Source organism: Perognathus longimembris, chromosome 1 (genome assembly GCF_023159225.1).
Source record: "Perognathus longimembris pacificus isolate PPM17 chromosome 1, ASM2315922v1, whole genome shotgun sequence".
Lineage (NCBI taxonomy): Eukaryota > Metazoa > Chordata > Mammalia > Rodentia > Heteromyidae > Perognathus > Perognathus longimembris.
Genome location: NC_063161.1, coordinates 2651294 through 2674530, shown reverse-complemented (window position 1 = coordinate 2674530; position 23237 = coordinate 2651294). Strand labels below are relative to the sequence as shown.

The 23237-nt window shown below is 49.4% G+C and overlaps 1 protein-coding gene across 3 annotated transcripts in view; it reads left to right on the top strand.

Moving 5' to 3' along the window:
* The window catches only part of Tbc1d22a (TBC1 domain family member 22A), a 267451-nt gene that overhangs the window by 78695 nt on the left and 165519 nt on the right, over positions 1-23237 (top strand). For all 3 annotated transcript variants that reach the window (XM_048353885.1, XM_048353877.1, XM_048353871.1), the window contains exons 5-7: positions 1636-1706; positions 9665-9793; positions 12623-12685. In XM_048353885.1, the coding sequence (XP_048209842.1) occupies positions 1636-1706; positions 9665-9793; positions 12623-12685 (263 nt within the window). The remainder of the gene's footprint in view (positions 1-1635; positions 1707-9664; positions 9794-12622; positions 12686-23237) is intronic.

Below are 23237 nucleotides of genomic sequence, written 5' to 3'. Positions count from 1 at the left end.
CAGGTGCGGTGCTCGGGGAGAGACTGAAGAAGTCAGACAGAATCAGGGTCCTGGCCTTGGCTCCAGCCCCTGTCTCATCTGGTCAGCCACATCCTGTGTCTCTGCCTTAGGTTGGTCTAACACGAAGCTTTGCTATTCTGGCTAGGTATCGTGGGGCTGTGTCCTTTTTAATTAGTGCTCTGTTAAAGATGAGCCTATCTCAAGAAACGGATGATAAGAAAATGCCACGGTCATATAGGTCTTCATTTTACTTATTTTCTGTAGCTTCACAAAAGGGTTTCCATTCAACATGTCAGTTTGAGTACAAAGCATCTTGGTTATCCTCCTTTTCATCGTTCTCCCGGGTCTCTCTCAATCTAGCCATTCCCTCAGTTTAACCGGCTTTGTTCTCACATATGTATGTTGAACGCTATGATTGCATCTGTCCCTTCTTCCTCTCTTGATTCCTTTGTTCTCTAGACAAAGACCTTACTCTCTGCCCACCAACAATACATGTTCTAGTTTCTAGGGATTCTCATTTTGGTAAACTATGTTATTTGTTCCAAGGAGTTATACCATTGTGATCCTTCCCATATCTTTACAGTTATAGATGGTGAGATACTCTCCTAAGAATATCTTGCTTTTGATTTCACTGTGTGAATGTTGAGAGTCCTGTTCCATTTATTATGTCAATTTATTATTTATTTTTTTTTGTCTTTCACCATCCATTATGTTTGCATGTAGATTTATAGGCACATTCTAATTGCTACAAATGAGGGAAACTGTGCAACCTATGTGTCTTTGGGTCTGGCTTACTTGGTTGAATATAATTTTTCCCAAGATTTTCCATTTCCTTATGGATGGGGCAATATCATTCTTTTTGATAGAAGCATAGAATTCCATTGTGTATATAGCGATGTGCATATGATCGTATAAAATGTTCATAGAAATTAACTATAAGAAAGGGAAATGAGGGTTTTTGCTTTTTGTTTTTGTTTTCTCCTTTGTCATTGTTTTTGAGTTCTGTACCTTTGGTCTTGTATGTAAGTTTATCTGTTTTGGGAATGTCAGGGGGAATCGCAGAAATGGTGGGACAAAGGGTGAACAGATGCATCAGTGGTACTCACCAGACACTACCTTGACAATCTGTGAGGGAGGGGAAAAACCGGGAGAAAATGAGGGAACAGGTGACACTGTTCAAAAAGAAATGTACTCCTTACCTGAGTTCTGTAACTGTACGGCCACCCCTCTGTGCATCGCCTTTACGACAAAACAAACAAACAAACAAATGCATGGTGAGCATGAGGCAGGAGTGGAGAGAAAGAAATCAGCTAAGACGCCCGAGTCGGTGACATAGCTTTGGGGGCTGGGTAGGAAGAAGAGGCGAATGGAAGGGGTCCCCCCTGTTGCAGGGGGGCTCTGGGCACACCGGGTGCATCTTGCAGACGTGTGCTCTCCGGGTCTGAGGAGAGTGGTGACTCACCTCCTCGCACGCCGTGGACGAGCAGTCTCCGGAATGCTTTCAGTCTCGTTGTGGGTCCATCGGTGGGGGTCCACCGCCCCCCGGTGTTGCCAGGGGGTGTGTGGAGGCCCTGGGGAAGCCTGCTAACCCTTGGTAAACTCTGTTTTTCCTTGTCTCCCCTCTTTCGTCAACAGAGGAGTTGCGGAAGCTGAGTTGGTCCGGGATCCCCAAGCCGGTTCGTCCGATTACATGGAAACTCCTCTCAGTAAGTGTGTGCGAGCCCCACTCGGCCCGGCGTGGCCCCGCGGCCCTCCTCCCCCGAGCCTGGCCCTCGTCACGGCCCCCACGTCACCACCGCGCGCCTGCCCCGTTTGCTCGCGCGGTGACCCGGGGCTTTGCTGTGGCCAAGATGGCATTGTCCGTTCTTGGCTTAATTTCAAGGCTGAGTTGGCAGGGCTGGCAGGAAGAGAGGATAAGCGGTAACTTGTGACAACTGTATTCTTTTGCTCTGGTTTTTATTATTAAAAAAGAAAACTTGATAATAAGCTCAGACATGTCATTTAAGAAGCACAGCTAGACGATTCAGCCCCGAGAAGCTGAAACAGGGCAGTGTGTTTTTGTGAAGGATTAGCAGTGCTGTTAGCAGGCGGAGAGAACAGGAGGAGATGTAAGGAGTCGTGTGTGTGTCCGTGATGGAAGCTGGAGGTGGTACCCTCGGCCTCTCAGCTGCCGATTTGGAAGCCCTTATGGAAAAATCTAGTGGGTGGTGACTGCTCCTGGCGTGATGAGCTGACCCAGCGTAGGGTTGGAAGTGAATGTGGCCCTGGAGAAAATGTCAGAGTAGTTGACAGTGTTCCTTTCCTTTCCTTCATTGTTCTGGAGGTGAGTCAGTAGGCAACTCTTTTAAGTGCCCACTCTAAATTGGGCCTGACTTTCAGTGTTTAAAAGACTTTTTCTCCCTAATGAGTCTTAATAAATTTGCAGCCTAGTACCTCGTAATCCTAAATGCAGATGCTGCTCTGAATAGTGAATATTTATTGACCAAATATTCTCTTGCAATTAAAGCTAGACCTGCTGTGATTATACGTACTTTTGTTTTATGTATTTTTTTAATCTTATGGATTGATACCAGCTTTCCAAACATCCTTTAAGGCAGGTTAGGAGCTTTTTGGATTGTTTGTGGACGGTTACTTCGTTGTCATTTTGTATGTATTAAGAGGTGCCCCTGGAGGCCAGCGAGGGAGGACTTGTTGGCACCGGGATGATGCGAACGGGGTAGCTTTTGGACTTCTCCTAGGTCCGGTTTCGCCGAGGAGATAAGTGTCAGGTTCATTAAGCAAAGTCAGCTCCAGGGGAGGGGGGCACCGGGACGGGGAAGGGTGGTTTCAGGGCAGCGTAAGCTCAGGAGAGAGCCAGGCCAGGGCATGTGGCCTGCTCCTGTGGCGTAACGGAAGGGCTCCCGGGGTCCTCTGGGAGCAGGGCTGAGTGAGCCCTCCCCTCAGGCACCAGCACAGCAGGCGGGGAGGGCAGAAGCAGGGCTAGAGTTGCAGTGGAAATAGCTGACAAGGGTGTGGGAAGGGAATTGAGTGGCCCGGGGCTGCAGGGGTGGAGGGGTGGGGTCTTTGACAGCCAGAGAGGAGGTGAGGGTGGGCTGTTCTGCAGGGATGCCACCCTGGGACACTGCTGCGCGGTGGCTCGGGGTCCAGAGGGGGGCCGCCAGCCGAGGGTGCCGCCAGCCATAGTCGTCGGTAGGTGAAAGGTGAGCAGTGCCCACAGGCCTCCTTCAGCCACGAGCTGTGGACTCTGAAGCTCGCTCGACCAAGAAGAGTTCAGCACACGTCCAGCATAGAAAGACAACCAGAATGAGTTCAAGGCCGGTGCACTAGTGGTTTTTCTCCAACATGTTTACCTTTTGTCTTTAGCCTTGCCCTGATGTGTGTGGAAATCTGCTTCAGGGGAGAAAGATGAGTGGCATGGTTCTTAACATTTCTGAAGTAGCAGACAAATGCTATAGAGTGTGCTCTTGAATCACCAGCAACGAAGTGCAACATTTAAATCACTCCCAGGCATTATACTACCTCCCCCTGCTCCTCCTCCTTCCTTCTTCCTCCTCTTTTCCTCCTCTTCCTGCTCCTCCTCGTCTTCCTCCTCTTCTTCCCCTTCTTCCTCTTCCTCCTCCTTCTCCTCCTCCTTTTGTTTGTGGTACTAGCCCTTGGGCTTGAACTCAGGGCCTGGTTGCTGTCCCTGAGCTTTTTGCTCAAAGCTAGTGCTCAACCACTTGAGCTATAGCTTCACTTCCTGCTTTCTGGTGGTTAATTGGAGGTAAGAGCCTCATATACTTTCTTACTTGGGTTGGCTTTGAATTAGCCTCCTATTAGCTAGGATTACAGGTGTCAACTAGTGCTAGGCTCTAGTACCTTCTTAAAGATCGGTGTTGTAGAGAATCAGACCTTTGCCTCCTTTTTTTTTTTAAGCAACTATTTCAGAAGCCTTGGATGAAAACTAATTAAACATTTAACTTTTGTGCCAGTGAGTGCCATGGTTAAAGATGGTTAGGGAAGGTCCAAGATCCTGTTGTCTTCTTTCTCTCTGCTGAGGCAAGTTTGCATATGAACACAGTTGGGCGGGAACAAGCTGACTTGTGTCACTGGGACAATTTAGATATAAGTATATGCATGCATTGTTTTACATTTATGATTAGTGTTTTTATAGCATGCTAATACAGCAATTAAGTTTTCTGTGGTTCTGTCATTTAAAATTCATTGCATACTTGAATATATCATTTGCATAATTTTTAGTCTTGCTTAATTATCGAAAGGCCCCTACTTATGCATGTGTTTTCCTCTAGGAATGGGATGTCAGGAGTGTGTGGGGGTGTTTTTATTTCCCAGGTTCCAGTAATGACTTATTTGTCTTTTAGGGTCTGTGTTTCAGTGAGTTGAGGTTTGGGGAACGTGTATGTAAGGTGTGTGCTCATGCGCGGAGGGGACTCTGGTGTCCACACACTCAGGCACCCACCCTGGAGGCCCCCGCGTTCCTGACCCAGGGCTGGGCCCCTGGCCCCCACACAAGGCTCTTATTTTTAGCAACTGCATATAGCTCCATTCCTGTCGCCTGCAGCCTCTGTTTTGTTCCTTGCCCAGCCTGGGCATGATTCCTTACCTACTCCATCTTCTCTTTCTCTTTCCCTCCCTCTTTTTCAACATCAAAACCAAACCAAACCAAAGTAGGAAGGTGTGCTGCTTAGGCTTGTTTGTCACGCCTTAGGTCAGGTGTCTGTCTCCTGAGGTCTGGTCCTGTGACATTCCGAGTCTCATCGTGGTGACATCACTCATTCACTTAACAATCATGTATTGAATGTTTACTGGGTACAAATAGTATTCTAAGCTCTCTCTTTTTTTTTTTTTTTGGCCAGTCCTGGGCCTTGGACTCAGGGCCTGAGCACTGTCCCTGGCTTCTTCCCGCTCAAGGCTAGCACTCTGCCACTTGAGCCACAGCGCCGCTTCTGGCCGTTTTCTGTATATGTGGTGCTGGGGAATCGAACCTCGTGTATCCGAGGCAGGCACTCTTGCCACTAGGCTATATCCCCAGCCCCCTAAGCTCTCTTGGTGTAGATATCCATGAGCTAGGAGGGGGGCTTACATTCTGGTGGGAGGAGGGAAAGGGTAAACTGAAGAACGAGGTGGAGGGAGCTCAGGGTGCTCTTTACCCGAGTGATGGATGGAAGGTGCTAGTGCTATGGAATAAACCCGGGGAGCAGGAGGGAAGTCGAGGTGCTCTTTACCTGAGTGGTCCTGCTAGGCCTTGCTGAGAGGTGACCATTGAATCAGGACGTGCAGGGGCCATGTGGGCTTTTTCTTTGAAGAAAGCAGCATGTATAGTGCAGGCCAGGCGGTCCCTGCTCTAATGGCTGGCATGGAGGACGGAGAGAGGGGACCAGTAAGTCACAGAAGCCATGCCGCTGGGGTCCTGGGGCAGCAGGGAGAGGCTGGTGCTGGCCAGCCCGAGATGAAGGCAGGGTGGCTCATGCCACGGGCAGCCCTGCCCTGGCTGCACCAGGCAGCCACAGGGAACCCACATCCACGTGTGCATGCAGGTGTGGGCCTACCCAGCCTCACTTACAGAAAGACTCGGTGGGCTCCTGACCCAGAGCCGGTGGGCGTCAGCAGAAAGGGCGGTAAGGAAGGCACATTTAAGCAGCTGAGACGCCAGGGAGGTGGGCTAGGTGTGGTGAGAGGAGAGGGTGCGATCCTTGGTCAGGGGACTGGGAGGGCCGGGGAGGTCCCGGGTAGCCTGGGTGACCAGGTTCTCAGTCTGATCAGTCTTAGAAGCTGCTGGAGGTCTTGTAGGGGTGGCAACGTTAAAGCGGTCTGCTCTTCCCAGGGTCTGTGTGGCTATAGTGGGGAGACAGGATGGTTCTTCTGGGTGGAGGAGGAGTGGAAAGTGGACTGTCTGTCCTCCGTGACGGACAGCTCTCTAGGTCCGGCTTCTCCCCAGAGTCCCCGTGTTCTTGGGCCCAGCCAAAGGTGTACCCTGAGGATGTGAAGCTCCTGTCGGGGAATTCTTCACACAAGGGAGGCCGTGTGCTGCCGCGTGGCCCACGCCGCCTGGGGCTGGCTCTCATGCTCTCTGCCAGGTACCGCTGAGCTCCCCCCAGCGAGCGGCCCACCGAGGGAGCCTGGTTACCCTGCAGTGGCCAGAGACACGACACGGAAGGGACAAGAAGGAGGTAGCCAGGCAGCTTCATAACTTCTCAGAGGAAAATTTCCATATACAAGACTTAAGAAACTCTGGCTGTATAACAAAAATGTTATCAATTGTACTTGTTCAGGATTTAAAACTTGTCCTGCTTGAGACAAGAAAAAGCAAGCCATCCAAACAGAGAGGTTAAACTCTCCCTATTTTCAGATGATATCCTATCTCTAAAGGACCCCATAAACTCCACCCCCAAAGTGCTAGGGCTGATAAACACCTTTGGCAGTAGGGCAAAATATAAAATCAGCACACAGATGTTTATAGCTTTTCTGTATACCAGCAATGAGCAGGATGTGAATAAATTAGGAGACTAGTTTTCTTCACAATGCCTTCAAAAATATACCTAGGAATAAACCTCAAGGAGGTAAAAACTATAAAATTTTGATGAAGACATCAGAAGGTGGACATACGTCCTGTGTTCAAGGATTGGCAGAATTAATATTGTGAAAATAGCCATACTGCCAAAGGCGGTCTATTATTTCAATGCAGCACCCACTAAAATCCCAGGGACATTTTTTTCAGATAGAGAAAACGATCATAAAAGGCCCTGGGGTAGCCAAAGCAGCCCTGAGCAAAAAAGGAAATACTGGAGGTATCATAGTTTCAGACTCCAAACTATACTACAGAGACGTAATAACAAAAACAACTTGGTATTATCACAAAACAGGTCTAAAGATGAATGGAACAGATTAGAAGACCCAGAAATGAACTCACACATCTATGGCCATCTGATTTTTGACAAAAGAGTAAATAATATGTTAGAATAAAGATAGTCTCATCAACAAATGGTGCTGGGAAAACTGGACATCTAGATGCAGAAGGCTGAAACTGTATCAGTTTGTACTCATATCAATTTAAAGTGGGTCAGAGATCTTAAGGTGTAAGACCTGGAACTTTGAAACTTACTGTAGCAAAAAATAGGGAAAACACTGGAACTTCTTGGCGTACGTGCTAACTTCTTGAACAGGAGTCCAGCGGCTCAGCAAATATGAGAGAAGTTTGACAGATGGAACTACATCAAGTTAAAAAGCTTCCACACAGAAAAAAAATAGAGTCACTAAGCTGAAGAGACAGCCAACAGAATGGGAAGATCTTTCTTGGCTATACATCTGACAGGGGTCTAATAACCAGAATATATAGGGAGCTTAAAAAAACCCTCAAAGATTCAACAACCCAACTGACAATGGAGCAGACATTTCTCAAAAGAAGAAACACAAATGGCCAAGAAATACATGAAGAAATGCTCACCATCCTTGGCCTTAAAAGAAATGAAAATCAAAATGACACTGAGATTCCATCTCACCCCAGTCAGAATGGCCTTCATCAAAAAATACAAACAACCCCCAGTGTTGGCGAGGATGCGAGACGGGGCTTACTACATTGCTGATGGAAAGGTAAAGTAGCACAACCACGACGGGGATCAGTATGGAAGTTCCTCAGAAAACTAAAAATGGGACTACCTTATGGTCCAGCATGACCACTCTTGGGCGCTTCTGTTTAGGAAAGTAAGTAAGGATCCAGCAGAGAAACCTACCTGCCCATGTTTATTGTAGCAGTAATCACACAACCACAGCATGGAGAGAGCGGATGCCCTACATCTCATGATTGGATCACAAACATACAGTAATATATATATATATACACATACAGTAATATATATATATACATGCACACACACATATATGCACACACAATGGAAATATTATTCAGCTATAAAGAATGGAATGATGTCATTTTCTGGGAAATAGGTGGACCTGGAAACCACTGTTGAAGTAAAGTAAGCCAGGCTCAGAAAGATAAAGGACATGATTTCCCTCGCATATGGATGTTCGATTTAAGATGTGTGAGCATATGTGTGATGGCGTGTGTATGTGCATGTGCTGGGTCAGTTCCACTGGAATATGGCGTATGCAGGTGTGAGATGCCATAATGAAACTGCTTCAAACAATTAACATGCGCTTATCCAAAAGGCATCTTAGGAAGTTAAACCATTTTTTGCTGGGGTGTCGGCGTTAGTGAGTGGGGGAAGACAAGTGGGGAAGGGGAGGGAGGGCAGATTTTGTACCTGTGTGAACATGGGAAGAGGAGACTTGGATGAGCCTGGTTTGAGAAAGGAAGGGGGAAAGAGGGAGAATGGTGCAGTGGGAATTTTGAGCAAGCATTGTACACATGAATCAACTTGATAACATGAAACCCCCTTATATAGCTAAACGGTGTCCAAAAAAAAAAAAAAAAAAAAGGGAAAGACAGGCCACAGACTGCGGATATAACAGTAATACATATATTTAGAATTGAGAAGGGCTTGTAAAACTCAGCAGGAAAGTAAACAACAGGAGTGAAAGCTAGGTGAACTTCTGAACTGGCACTTGACTGAGAAGAACGTGTCGGCTGGTCATTAGGGAAGGGGGTGTGGGCTCAGGCCTGGGGAATGGCTAGTGTGGGAAAGACAGGGCCGAGTGTCAGAGCGGAGACACACTCAGGAGCCTCATCTGGTGTGCTGGGATGTAAAGTGGTATTCCCCTTTAGACAAAGACTGTCCGTTTCTCAGAAAACTGAAGCTCCAGCTGCCCTGTGATCAGGAATTCCGCTCTTAGGTGAGAAACCTAGGCATGTGTCCCCAGGTCGTGGATGGCCTTGCCGCAGTGATCTTCATTCATCATAGCAGCCCAGGTGCGCAGCAGGGAGGAAGCCGAGCCAGCAGGTGTGCTCACTCAGTGTAGTACCGTGTGGAAGGGCGTGTGCGTGCCCCCTGTGACTCTCAGGACGCAGAGTGCCCAGAAACGTAGGTCCTGAGTGGCTCCGTGGGGGGTGGGGGGGTGGCAGGACCGGGCCTGTCATTCCCAGGGAGGAGGTGACACCTCCCATGGCAGGGCTGCGGCGCGCAGCACAGGGGCCCCGGAACTGCTCTGGATCTCCGTGGGAGCCAAGGGGTTGGGTACCTTCATCAGGATCATGTAACCGCCTTCACTTTGTGTATTACGTGTTGGTGATATTAATTCGAAAGCAGCACAAGGAAGCAGGCGCTCTGCAAGGCACCAGGCAGTCTGGCCCTGGAATCTGGGCTCCTGTGTCTACCGGGGCCGCCTAGCCCTTGCTGATCTCAGTCCATTTAATATATTGCACTACCGCTGCCCAAAGCCCACTAGTCTTTGGAGAGTAGTTTCGGATTTGCCTGAGGGATAGAGTTGTGCGCACACACGGGTGTCTGTGCACGTGTGGTGTGAGTGTGACGTCACACATACCTGGAGTTGATCTGACCCTGCGTTGGAAGAGCACTGGCTCCCAGCCTGATGTTGAGAGTCTCTGACTTGTTTGGCTGGGAGTAGAGTAGCAGCCCACACCGCCACTGCTTTTCTGTGAGTGTGCCCCCTGCCTCCCCGCCCCGACGTGAGCCTTGAACTTCACAGTTCCGATGGAGTCTGGCTAAGCGAGCAGTAACCATAAGTATTCGTTCTTTTCCTCACCCAGGGTTACCTTCCTGCCAATGTAGACCGAAGACCAGCCACTCTCAAGAGAAAACAAAAGGAATACTTTGCTTTCATTGAGCACTATTATGATTCCAGGAATGATGAAGCTCACCAGGACACATACAGACAGGTGGGCGTCCTCTTCTTTTCCGTTCCTTGCTACTTGGGCTTGGTGATTGTTGGTGCTAGGAAGCGCTTCATTTCACATGTCCCGATTTGCTCAAAGACCTTAATTTTCCAATGAGTGAATTAGAAAACAAATGATAGCAAATTTCCTCTAGTGGCTTGATTCAGTTCCTTCTAGGGAGGTAAAGGGTGCTTTCAGTTGGGGTTACAAAGGAGGTGTGGGGGACCTGGTTAGCAGTGTCCCGCAGTCTGTCTCCAGGGAGGGGGAGGGGTGGGTGTCTTGTGTTTTGGCAAGCTGCCACCTGCCCCTCAGCGGCAGGACCGGACACGGAGCTAGACAGCGTCATGGCAGGGCCTCTGCTGTCAGGCGGATGGTCCTGGGACCATCCTCAGGACTGGAGGGAACCGTGATCCTGGGGAGAGTCAGGAGGAGGAGGCTCGGGGGGAGATGGGCATGTCCAGCCTAGAGCCAAGGGTGTAGTCAGCGCATCATTTTGCTGTTGAGTTTAATAAAGAGGCAGCATGATGGCATTTTCTTGAACAGTCAACAGCGGATGGTGCTAATGGGTGAATAGGCAGCCTCCTCCCGGTCACAGCACGTCTGGCACGTGCTGTTAGGACAGCTTTGAGCGGTGGGACCCGCTCTGCAGCACGAGAACGCTCGCAGTGGTTGTTCTCAGTTGGCTCGGATCTCCAGTGCTCCCTCATCTCCTGGCCGCCTTGGCACGGAAAGTCTTCACAGACTCTGTTTCCAAGTAGAGGAGCTTTGCCAGATTTCCATCCCAGATCCAGGTGTAGATCTGTGGAAAGGTGGCTTCCCTCTTACTCAAACTTTGGGTGAAGTGTTGCTTGGCAACTATCTTCCTCACACACATGAAGCTGCTAAGGGCCCAGAGCCACTGCCTTGCTGCCGAAGCAGCCACGGAGGCCGGGCAGGAGCTCGCTTGGCTCCTTCGATGGTGGCTGGTGGCCTTGCCCCCTCCTGCACACCCCCCTGCACGGCGCTGGTTCTTGGGGTTGGGTTGCCACCTGCTACTCTGGAAAGCTGAGTGGACGCAGGCTGTGTGCGTTTGGGCAGGGGAAGTTTAGCTTGCCTGCCTTGTTTTCTACTTCACTGACTTTGGGAAAAGGATCAGCTAGTATTATTTGGAGTATGTTTTTGATGTACCTTTTCTCAAGAAAGAGTCTTACAAAGGACGTACTAGCGGCTCCTTGAATGATCTTCCAGGCGGTCTTCTCTTATGAACCACGAAGGGAAAGTTCACTACAGACAGGTTGCAGGCATCGTTTCTCGGTCACCGTGATAAACAGTGAAAAGATCTTCTGCTGTTTTGAATTCTCCAAAAATGTCCACATTAATTAACGTTAGAACACGTGATGTGAGGTGACCAGCTCTCCCGGTGGCCCACTGCCTGGATTCCAGTGGTGCGCCTCTCACAATTTCCAGATCTTTCTTGCCGCTGCTGTTTCAGACAGAGGAGGGTGATGCCCAGCCTTCACTCGTTACACGTTTTCTCCTGGGCTAAAGATAGCTGTCAAGCCACACTGAGCTGGTCAGAGTTGAGCTTCACTTGTGTGTTTCCCTGGGCATCGGTTCTGTAGCGCAGTCCCGTGCCTGCTGGGGGCAGTCTGGGATCCTCTCCTGGACCGATAGCAAGGCGTGGGCTGTCATTTCTGCGCCGTCTTGTCTGTGTAACGTGCGTCACCTCCTGCTCTCTGCGGGTTCTCGGCACACGGAGGTGAGTCCAGCCTGGCTGGAGCCCATGGTGTATCTGCCCCAAGGGGTGTCACTGCAGGGAGCGGGAGCGGTGTGCTGGGGATGGCCCCACAGGTGGCCCTGGTGGCCAGCCTGTGGCCCTTGCCCATCACCCAGGGGTGGATTCCTGCATGTGGCCAGCTGGAGTCTTCTGACCCTGCCAGTCTGCCTGTGGTTGCTGCAACCCCCCCAGCACAGCTGGCCCCTGTGAGTGCCAGGTGCATGTTTATCTCAGCTAGTTCCACCTGTGGACGCAGCCCTCCTTGTCTCCTGCTCGCTCGTGGAAGGAGGCCGAGCCGTCACCCAAGGCTCACACAGGCTCACACGAGGCAGGATGAGCTGATCGCCCCCGGCTCCAGCAGGTTAGAGTTCTCCGTGGGCAGGGGCCGGGCTGAGCTGAAGATCCCCCTCTTCCCCTCAGCCTGTCTGCAGTGTTGCCCTGGCACGACAGCAGTGGTGGCCGAATGGGTTGTGCTTGTGGGACATGGAAGCCGGCCTGTGGTGCGACTTTGCTCTGAGGTTCCTGTCTGGGTGCTTCTTACACCCTCGCTGCCTCCTGTGCCATGTCCGGGTCTCGGTCAAGGCACGGATACCAGATGGCAGCCAGGCGGGGATGGGCAGACGCTAGCAGAGGCTTTCAAACACTTCCTGTCCCAGCTTCTCCAAGGACCTGGTGAAGTAGAGGAAGATGTGTCCTGTATTCTAAGAAGGCTCTGCCATGGCAAAGCCCTGTACACTATCGATGTGCTTGAATTGCTGTCTGTGTCAGAGGCCGAAAATCAATGTTTACTAATTGCCATGGATTATGTTACTAACTAGTGGCGGGCCTGCTCTGTTCCTCCACCCACAGCCTGCGCTGCCTGGTTGGGAGGTGTCGGGAGAGCCTCCCTCAGGTGCAAGGGGCTCTCGGGGGCCCCCACGAGGGGCGAGGCCGTAGCATTTCGTGTCCTCAGAGAGAGCAGGTTACGAGGCACTTGGACCATCATCACCAAGTGCTGCGCTCTCAACCGTGATGCTTCAATGTCACGAGCCTTGCCTCCTTTCAAGTAAACTTGTCTCTCTCTGCTGCCTTTCCAGATCCACATAGACATCCCACGGATGAGCCCTGAAACGTTGATACTCCAACCCAAGGTGACGGAGGTAAGAGGCTCGGCTGGACCGGGCAGCGCCCCGTGAGGGCCCTGTGCTCGCTCTCCGCACGGGTCAGTGGGAACGCTTGAGGGGCTTTGCCCGGAGGCACGCATTGGTGACTAGTTTTGGGGAGGTGGGGCCTCGGGAACAGTTCCATCATCGCTGACAGGAATCGCTCACTGTTCTTTAACTATCCTCTTGTGTCACACTGGCACGTGCAGTGCGTGTGCATGCGTGTAGCTTGCACTCATGATCCACCCCCAGATTTAGGATCTAAAATCTTACCGGTGCTGACCAGCTTCCCAGAACCAGACTCCCAGGAGCCAGACCAGCTTTCTCCTGACGGTTTTTGGGTTTGTATTTGGTTTGAACTCAGGAACTTGCTAGGCAAGCATTTAACCACTGGACCTACCTCCGTTTCTCATGAATTTTACATTTGTAGTCCTCTGTAACTTCAGTACTGAGAAAAGAATGTGTGCTCTAACGCTGTGTCCCTTGGCGCTGTGTCATTCTTTGTGCCATCTAGTTCCGGAAGCCTGTTTTCCTCTCCATGTGATGTCCTAAGTGTCAGCCTAGCGGCCGGTGTGTCTAGTTGTGTAAACAGTCTGATTCCTGTGGATGGGAGTTTGGGCTGTGCCTGATATTTGCTGTTAGGAACTGCGCTGCCTGGCCCAGCGTGCTAGTTTCTGTAGTTGCCCCCAGGCAAGAGTTTCTTCGCAGCGTTTCGGACGGCGCCTCTTGTGCATTGCTGAGCCAGTCCCTGCTGGATGTTCACGGTACCGCGGCCGCGCTTCTCAGAGGAGCACCGCGGAGGAGACTCCCCTGCGGTGAGGCAGTGCGCGGGGCTGCTCGTGCTCATCAGTGTGGGGCAGGGCCAGGCTCCGCCTCCTCAGATTTTGCTTTCTGGTGCTCTTCTGTCCTGCTCCAAGTTTTTATTTCTTTGGTTGCTAATGGGGTGGAGCATCCCTTCATAGATTTGTGGGCATTTTCTCTGTTCCCATTCCTAGCAAAGGCATGTTCTTGTGTTATGCCCATTTTTGAGACTGGTTGTTGATCTTTATGTAATTCAAACTCTCCTTCTTCCTTTTTGTGGCTTGAATCTCACTTTCTTATGGGTGGTTATTGATGGTGAGAAGTCCCTTGTTTTGGTAAAATGGAACTTGCTACTCTTTTATGGTTAGAAATCTTTAATTTCTTTTTAAACCTGGGTGTGATGGGTTCACACCTATAATAGGCTTGCAGTCCAGACTAACTTGGACAAAAAGTGACCTCATCTGGACAATAGCTAAAGCAAAAAGGGCTGTAGAGCCATGGTTTCGTCGTAGAGTACCTGCCTAGTAGGAGAATGATCTAGAATTCAAAATCCAGAAAACCAAAAAGCAAACAGACCCCAAACAAAAACTCCCACAGAACAAATGGCTCTTTAGGGCACATGCATTATGTAGGCGTTTCACTGTCTCGTCATCTGAGTGTTTTGCTTTTCCACCGCCATGTTTAAATGCTGTGCTGCAGGGTCTGGCAGCCTCAGGACCGTGTGTGGACCCTCGCTTGTCTCCGCATGTCTCCCTGCACTTGGTTTTCCCCGCATTTCCCGTTCTTTTGTCTTGGAGGACTATGCTGTTACGTAGCCTTATAAATGTCTGAATGCTTGGGAGGGATGTCCGTTCCCTCCCTCCTCCCCCCTCCCCCCTCCCCCCTTCCTCTCCAGAGAGTTGATGGGGTGGGCTTGCTCTTCGCTCTTTCAGGTATCTCAGAATCAAACTGCCAAAGTTTGGGGGTTTGGGGGTCTGTTTGCTTGTTTGTGATTGCACAGAGCCATCAGGTCCATTTGGGATAACTGACATCTTTACTAACTTCCACGTTTATTTTTGTATGTATTAGTAGTTTCATCTCTTTAAACCAGTTTTTAGTGCATTTCAAAGAAATTTAAAAATTTTCTTCATAAAGGATCTTGTAGATGTTTTATTACTTACAATTTTTTTTGTTGCCAAAGTTAGCAGTATCTCTTTAAGGTGGAATTTTCTTATTGCTTGCAATATTTTGTTTTCCATCTTGATTTCCCGGAGTAAATGCACTCATAAACTTTGGCATCTCTTAGCTATGCAGTAAATCTGTCAAAAAATGTCGCATTGTTAAAGTGAAACGAGAACACAAAGGGAGAAAATGACTTTCAACAGAAGTAGTCATTTTGGGATACTTCTCTGTGAGGACCTTTTTCAGTGGGGTGCTTATTCTATCAGGAAGCAGGAGATAATGCATTATGACCTCCTTTTTACTTAACTGATTTAGAGTGGAAAATAGACCTTCGCTTTATCTCCCTGTATTGTATTTCTCACCATTTGCCACGTTGCTTGGAGAGCTGGCCTGTGTGGTCCCAGTATGTGGATGCAGAATTGTCACCAGCCAGCCCCATTTGGGACTTTTGGGTGGCGAGGGCCTTGCCCTGCTGGCTTGGGGCGCCCCCTGGCTGTGGGGCTTGGGCCTGGGCCACCTAGCCAGGCTGCAGAGCTGAGCAGGCCCATATAGTCTGCCGGACAGGTGGGCCTTGGAGGAGGTCGGACTCCAGCAGACGGGTGGAGGGAAGTGGCAACCCGAGAATAGCCCCTGTGTGAGGAAATTAAACGATGAGCAAGGGCTTCCGAAAAGTGGTGAAACGTGTGTCACGTTGGCCAGTAGGCAAAATCAAATGAAGATTTCTGGCCTTGTGGAGGCTCAACCCAGAGCTATCCACAGGCGACAGCAAATCTATAACTACAGCGGCGTCACAAAACCCAAGTCTATTACTGTTTCCAGTACTAGCTCTTTGTCAGACAATTGGTTGCTCCTCTGTGCTTGGCTTTAACCTCAGGGTCCAGGTTGGCTGCTTAGTGCTCTTGGTCACATTGGCATCCCACTAGCATGGAATTGTAATGAGCCACCGGTAGAGAGGGCAGGCTTCTCTCTTTAGAATCCTGTGAGTCGCTCACAATGCCTCTGCTGGCCCGCATTAGTGGCGTAGTGCTATTTAGGTGCCTGGGAGCCAGGAAAATGCTCTTTTGGTTTAGTCTGTCCTGTGCTCCACTCAAGTTTGAGCTTGTGACCACTCAGGAAGGCTTTCTGCCCTCGGCAGCCCCTCCTACAATCTAGACACACATTTGTTTGTTCACTTCAGAGTCCATGGCCAGTCAGCTGTGGTCATTATTTCTCCTCATCCTCTTCCTTGTTGCCCTCTTCCTTATTCCTTCCACCTCTCCTTCTCTCCTTTAACCGCGATACAATTTGCCTATTTTAAGTTTACAATTAGATAGGCTTTGACTCCTGCTAATAGGAGTAACAATTGTCTGAAATGTCCACCACTCTGAGCAGCCCCTCTGTGTCCTTGGCCTTCTCTCTGCACCCACAGCCCCTGGGAACTGTGGGTCTGCCTTCTGTCTCTAGAGTTTCACTGCTGGCAGGAATTGCATATAAATGGAACCACACTGTAGACGCATGTGGCTTCTTTTACTTAGCGTGATACTGAGACTAGGGCAGTTGTGTCCATCAGTGGTTGTTCTTTTGCTGAGTTATTTTCAATTTTGTGAGTGCACCACAGTGAGTCTGTTCATTCACCAACTGGTGGGTGTTGGGCTCTGTTGTAAACCTTCATGCGTGCGTCTTGCGAGGGCATCTGATTCCCATGCTCCCCACCCCCACGCCTGGTGAGTTATTAGAAGTAGAAGAGCTGGATTGTATGGTGGGAGCATATTTAGCTCTACAAGGCATGGCCAAACTATTTCATGATGGGCTATACTGGTTTGCGTTCCAGCCAGGAATGCATGAGTTAATTGCTGTACATCCTTGTGGTACTTGGTATTACCAGCCTTTTAGATTTTAGCTGTTTTTAATGGGTGCTTAGCAGTTCTTTATAGGATTGTAATTTGCATTTTCCTATTGTGTGCTGGCTTGCTGTGCAGCGATGTTTGGTGAAGCATCTCGTCAGGTGTTGCTCATTATTTAATTACTTTATCAACCCCCACCTGCCTGTTCCCAGCTTCCCCTCAGCCCTCTGGGGCAGGCAGATCCTGGAATGTCCATGTGGCCAGCCTCAGAACCGGCAGGACTCCGGTGGGCGCCTGCTCGTGGGGAGGCTCCCCCGTGAGTGACCAGTGACTCCGGGGAGGCAGCCCGACCTCTGTCCTGTTCCCTGCCAGGCGGAGTAGAGCAGGTCCTCAGAAGAGGTAGGAGGCGGGAGCATCCTGCAGACTCCCCCCACCCCGCCCCCCGAGATGTGTGGGGATTCTGAGGCTTGCAAGGGCTCCCCTCCCACATCTCCCTCCCCGATACTGGGGCTGGAACTCAGGGCCTCCCCACCCCCGTGACCTCCGACATTTCCCTCTTCCCTTTGACCTATTCCTGCCGTGCTCTCTTGTTGGAGACACCATTCCTGACGATGCCCCAGCAAAGCACGCAGTAGATTGGGGATTTTATCTTTAGCTCTTTCCTCCCCTCTCACAGAAACAAAATGTTTTCTTTTTTTTTTTTTCCTAATTAGGCACCAAGAAGTGATGCCTTGTTGCATCTGAAGAGACAAGAAGATAATAAAACATGGGTTTCTAAATTGCATTGTTTACTCAGACTTCCTAGAGGTGGTGCAGGGAGTTGGCCATGCCTTATCTGAGGGGTGGGTGTTTTCCCTCTGCTCCTCTTCTCCTGCAGTTCATTCCTCTCCCTCTGCTTGACCCTCCCCCTCTCCCTTCTTCTTTCTGTTTTTTTTTTTTCTTTTCCTCTTTTGCTTCTGATATTAGGATACCTTTGTGAGAGCCCAGGAAATAGTATTTGTGAGATAGTCAATTCATCACTTTCCTGATGTATGTTTTGGGGGATTTTATCTTTAGATATTTCCATCAGAGCAGTGTCCAACTGAAAGAAAAAAAATTAAAATTTAACTTCAGATCTCTACTATCAAGTTTGAGAAATAGAACATGCTGGGCTGGGAATACAGCCTAGTGGCAAGAGTGCTTGACCTGTATACATGAAGTCCTGGGTTCGATTCCCCAGCACCACATACATAGAAAACGGCCAGAAGTGGCGCTGTGGGTCAAGTGGCAGAGTGCTAGAAGCCAGGGACAGCGCTCAGGACCTGAGTCCAAGGCCCAGGACTAGCAAAAAAAAAAAAAAAAAAAAAAAGAGAGAGAGAAATAGAGCGTGCTAATGTCACTACAATTCCTTCTTGTCTCTCAAGCCCATATTCCACAAGTTGCCTTCTCTCGGAATTTGGCTACTCCCTGGCCCTTCCAAATGGCTTTAGCATGTGTTCATATGTGTGTGTTCTACTGGTTGATAGTCTTTAGTATCAGTGGAATTGTGCAAATAATATATTCATGTGGGATTGCTCTCTCTATCACCCTGTCCCCTGACTGTAGTGTTGTGGTCAAGTATCTCTGCTGCTGCAGAGTTTTTGTGTAGGTTCTTCTCTTACTGATCCAGCCTGAATGTTTGAGTTACTTTCATCTCACTACTGTTTACTGAGTTACTCTGAACATTCCTGTGTCCTCGGGAGTGGAGCTGAGGGGTTGTTTGGCATAGGTGCTTATGTTGTGTAATGCCAGGCTAGGTGTTTTATATTCACCTGTGCCCAAGACTACAATGAATATTTCCCATATATGACTTTTTTGTATTATTACTTTCTTGTTATTAGAGAGGTGAGTTACAGAGAGATTACAATTACCTGAATCAGGTAATGTTTCCTTTTTTTTCTGAATAATTACTTATTTATTGTCAAAGTGATGTACAGAGGTGTTACAGTTTCATGCATAAGGCAGTGGGTACATTTCTTGTACAATTTGTTACCTCCTCCCTCATTTCCTCCTCCCCCTCCCCTTCCCCCTCTCCCCCCATGAGTTGTTCAGCTGGTTTACACCAAATGGTTTTGTAAGTATTGCTTTTGGAGTCCTTTGTTTTTTTATCCTTTGTCTCTTGATTTTGATATTCCCTTTCCCTTCCCTAGTTCTAATACCAGTATATACATTTCCTTTTGTTCAGTGTCTTCTGTTCCCTCATTCTCTCCCAGTCCCTGTCTCCTGTCTCCATTCATGAGTTTTATAGTTCACTGTCTTCAGTGTCCAGTGAGCTCCACTGCTATATACTTTATCACCCTTTTCCCCTCAAGTTCTGGGCACCCTTCCTGAATACATCATAATAAGATAAGGAAGATAGAATAATCAAAAAGTAAAAACTGAAATAAAAAGAAAGAAAAGAAAAAGAGGTCTCTTAACTTCCATATCTTGCAGTTGGTTTTAGTATGTATATTATTTTACATAACTATGAAGAGGCACATAGACATTGTGCCTTGTGTTTCCTTCCTAAGCGTATCCTCTTCTGTGTGTGAGTCATATGTGACTCTTAATGTTCTGTTCATAATCACCGATGAAGTCCAGTGGTTTTTCTTAGGCTTCTTAGCCATTTGTCTTTCCTCTCCTGTGAAATGCTTTCACCACTGTTAGGTTGTCTTGATTTCTAGGAATTCCTAAAATGTGCTGGACACTAGTTTTATGAGTATTAATGAATGTATGCACATTGGTATGTGTATACTTTTTGCATATGTATACACATATTATATATGTATGTATCTATACATATTATATATGTATGTATCTATACACACATGCATGTTTATACATATGTGTGTGTAGATACGTATATTTTCTTTGAAGGTTACTGGATGGTTTCTTCATTCTTATATGAACTGAAGTTCTTACTTTAACAGCCAGTTCAGCAGTCTTTTCCTGTATCGTTATGCTGTATTCTAAGAACATGCCTTCCGACTTTGCTATTCAAAGAAGTCTTCCTCCATTTCTCTGGGGAGTTTTCATCCTGCCTTTTACACTTGGGACATGATAGCTGTAGCGCGGACTTTGTCACTGGTCTGGTTTCTCTAACGGCTCGTGTGGGGACAGGCATTTGCAGCTCTGGCGACGTCAGCCCTGCTTGCATCCTCCCAGAGGGTTTCTTGTGTGCTGGAGCCCGGTCGGCCTCTCCTGCCCCGCCTTGCCCTGTTCTCATTATTGTGTTCTTGAATTAGGTAGGTGAGATAGGGCACTCATGCCTGGCGCTTGTTTCTGGACTAGTCCTGACCTTTGCTTTTAAGTTGGCTTGTGAGGTTACATGACAGCTCATAAATTAGCCTGAATCCACTGACTAAAGAGAATTCATGTTTTTGTTTTTGTTTCTAACAGAGCATTGGTACTGAGGACCACTGTTGCATTCATTCACCCTTTCTCTCCTAAACCTCCCCTCCCCCAAAGATGGAAAAATAAATCAACAAGACAAAAATAAAAGGAAGAAAAAGCCTCTTGTTTCCATTTCCTGGAGTTCCTTTCAATAAATATTATTTTATGTGATCAGAGACACACAAACATTGTACCTTTGTGTTCTTCCCTTGAGAGTATCCACCTCTGGTCTCACTACGTGTGAATACCCGGAGTTTTGTTTTAATCTTGATGGTTATGACTTCTCCCGTGATGTTGAATGTGTTCGGAGGGGGCCGGGAAGTAGACATTGGGGTCTCTTTTGTGATCCTCGGGGGAAGCATTCCACCTTGCACTACTGACTTAGGCTGGTTATTGTTTGCCGTGCTGACAAAGGTACATGGCTCACAGTCATAAAGGGATCTTGAGGTGTATCAGTCCCCTTTTCTCCTGTGATCATGTGTGGTAATATGCTTTTGCTTGTCTAATCTCCTAGTGTGATAAATAGTAGATTTCCTAGTATAGCACTCCTCATGGATAAATCCAAATTGGTCCTAGGATAAATCCGAATTGGTCATGCTGGATATAGTCTTTAATGCATCACAGGATTAAGTCTGTTGACATCGCCTGGCTATAACAGCAGCACGTGGAAGTCAAGTTTCTCTTTCCTTTGGAACATGTCTTTAACCACTTATGGATTCTTCACTGTGTCCTGATACATAATGGTAGCAGTTGTGCTGGTTACTTGTCACAATGACACCGGGATGTTTTGTTTGGAAGTGTCATTTCTTTTCAGTCTTTCTCTTGAACTTAAGAAACTCCTATTTCTTCTGTGGAACACAGACGTTGTATGCACAAAGCGAGCATAGTTAAATAAGGCAAATGTGGAGGAATCTGTTTGAGGCAGTTCTCTGTGCGAGTGGCGTTAAAGTCAGAATCTTGGCCCGCTCAGTGTGCACTTTTGTGGCATATGCTTGCCTTGTAATCCGCATTCGAGATCGGCTACTGGGTTTGTTTGGGTTTCATTCACTGGGTGTCACCGTTCATGCAGGGGGAGTGCGCCCCTTCAATCATGGGGCGAATCCCAGGTTGTGAGTACATCTTCTTGCTGAACCTGTCCTGCTGTTGACAGTTAAGGGCTATCAGTCCCAGGGGGGTCTTCCAAAAGTAACCGTATTTTGTTGCTTCTCTCAGAAATTATCTCTCTTGGTGTTTTATACACTGCAAGTGGTGCTACTGATGTGCGGGAGAATTACGATGTTTTCAGATTTCTGAAATCAGATTTTCAGTAAGTAATCATGAGCATAGCGACATTGTCAATTCAGAGTACTTCCCGTTTTAGTATGCGGAGCACCTCTGCTCCCTCGTGTCTCTCTGCACGCCGTGTTCTGCTCTGCTGCAGAGGTGTGTGGAGGGTGTTTGATAAGATGAACAAACGAAGACAGAAAGTGCTCGGAGCGGGGCGTCTCTCCAGCCCTCCCGGAGCTGCTGTTAGGAAGGCCGCTGAGGCGTTCAGGAAGGATGGGTTGGGCTTTGAGTGGGGATGTGTAGTGGGGCTCAGGGGTCTGCAGCGTGGCAGGCAAGTGGGCGGCCTCTAGCGTTCTAATTTCTTCAGCCTTGGTGCTCACACGCAGCGGCTCCCAGTGTTCTTACTGTTGTTGAGGGTTGAGCACACGCCGCTTTTAGAGGAACTCTCATTCTCACAGAGATGCGCATGTCGAGAGTGTGAGTGGACTTGGACTGGCTCCCGGAGCCCAGTGAGTGTTTCGGGTGGAGTCACGTCAGGTGAGCGTGCCTTCCCGCCTGTGCCCACACTGGGGCGCCCTGCCCTGCTGCCGCGTAGGCCCTTGGCACAACGCTGAGGTCATGTGTGGTGTCGGGGCTCCCCTGCTCGGGCCTGCTCTTTATTAATGCGACCTGCTCCCGTTGAGTGAGCACAGCATCTGTACCTTCCCTGTGCAGGCCACTTGGAAAGTGCCTGGGCATGATGGGGGCATGGGGGCTGCAGCCCCCTGGAGAATGCCAGGAACATGGGGGGAAGGGGGACGCGGGGGACACCGTGCCCTCCATAGCACTTGGCCAAGACCCACATCCCCAGAGCTGGGGAGGGCACCCGGAACTGTCTTGGCCCCGTGCCAGCGTGCAGGAGGGGCTCTGCGGAAGGGCCTGGGGCCGGACGGCAGTGTCCTGTGGCTGACGCCTTTTGCTTGACAGCCTAGCAAGCCACCTGCTTCCCGGTTTGGCTGCTCAGGAGTCCCTGTCCACCAACACATTGCCCAGTGTGCTTTGGAGCCGTTGGGGACCCTGCCCCGGGTGTGAGGAGATGGTGAGGTCTCAGCAGTGGACGGAGCCTGCACATTCTCCCGCGAGCCTTTCCGAGCACGTCTCCTTTCCCCTCTGCCGGAGCCCTTAGGGAGAGGACTCCCCGAAACGGTTTCCTCTAAAGGCCCCTCGCTCCCCGTCTCAGACGAAGGATCTCAGGGGCAGAGGCCGTGTGGCCGTGTACTTGGGCAGTGGCGGCGCATAGCAGGCCAAGAAGGGCTGAGGGGCCCCCAGCCCGTGGGGCCTTGGGGTGCAGCAAGGGCCCTGAGTATCCATCCACGTGTACCCCAGGAAGTGCTGGCCTTAGTTTGTACCCTTTCAAGTGTCACTTTGTTACCCTTTTTTTTTTTTGGCCAGTCCTGGGCCTGGGACTCAGGGCCTGAGCACCGTCCCTGGCTTCTTCCCGCTCAAGGCTAGCACTCTGCCGCCTGAGCCACAGCGCCCCTTCTGGCCGTTTTCCATATATGTGGTGCTGGGGAATCGAACCGAGAGCTTCATGTGTAGGAGGCAAGCGCTCTTGCCACTAGGCCATATTCCCAGCCCCACTTTGTTACCCTTTGAAAATGATGACTTGGAAAACCGTAACATGAAACTGGTCATTTTATGCTCAATACAGTCCTTGAAGACTGCATGCATTTATGTAGCACGCATCGGGCGTGCGGGGAGAGGCCCTCTCCTCCCGGTGGGCCCTCAGTACTTTGGCCCTGTGACGGTCACCCATGCGAGGGTGCTGTTGGTGATCCTTGGGGACACCACCCAGTGCCCTCAGCCAGCGCCTTCGTGGTGTGAGAAAGGGGAAGACAAGGCTAGGAGTGTGGGCGGGTGTGGAGTGTTTGCCTAACTCGTATGAAGCCCCATATTCCATCCTAGCACCACCCATAAAATAGGAGAAGCAAAACAGCAAAAGCAAGAACACATCGGAGCCCGGTTCTCCCAGGTCTTGTTAGGCGGGTTGGGCCCCACGCACCTGGGGCTTTCTGAGGGGTTCCGGGCCCCTCCACTCACCAGTTCCAGAGGATTTCAGAAGGGAGTTT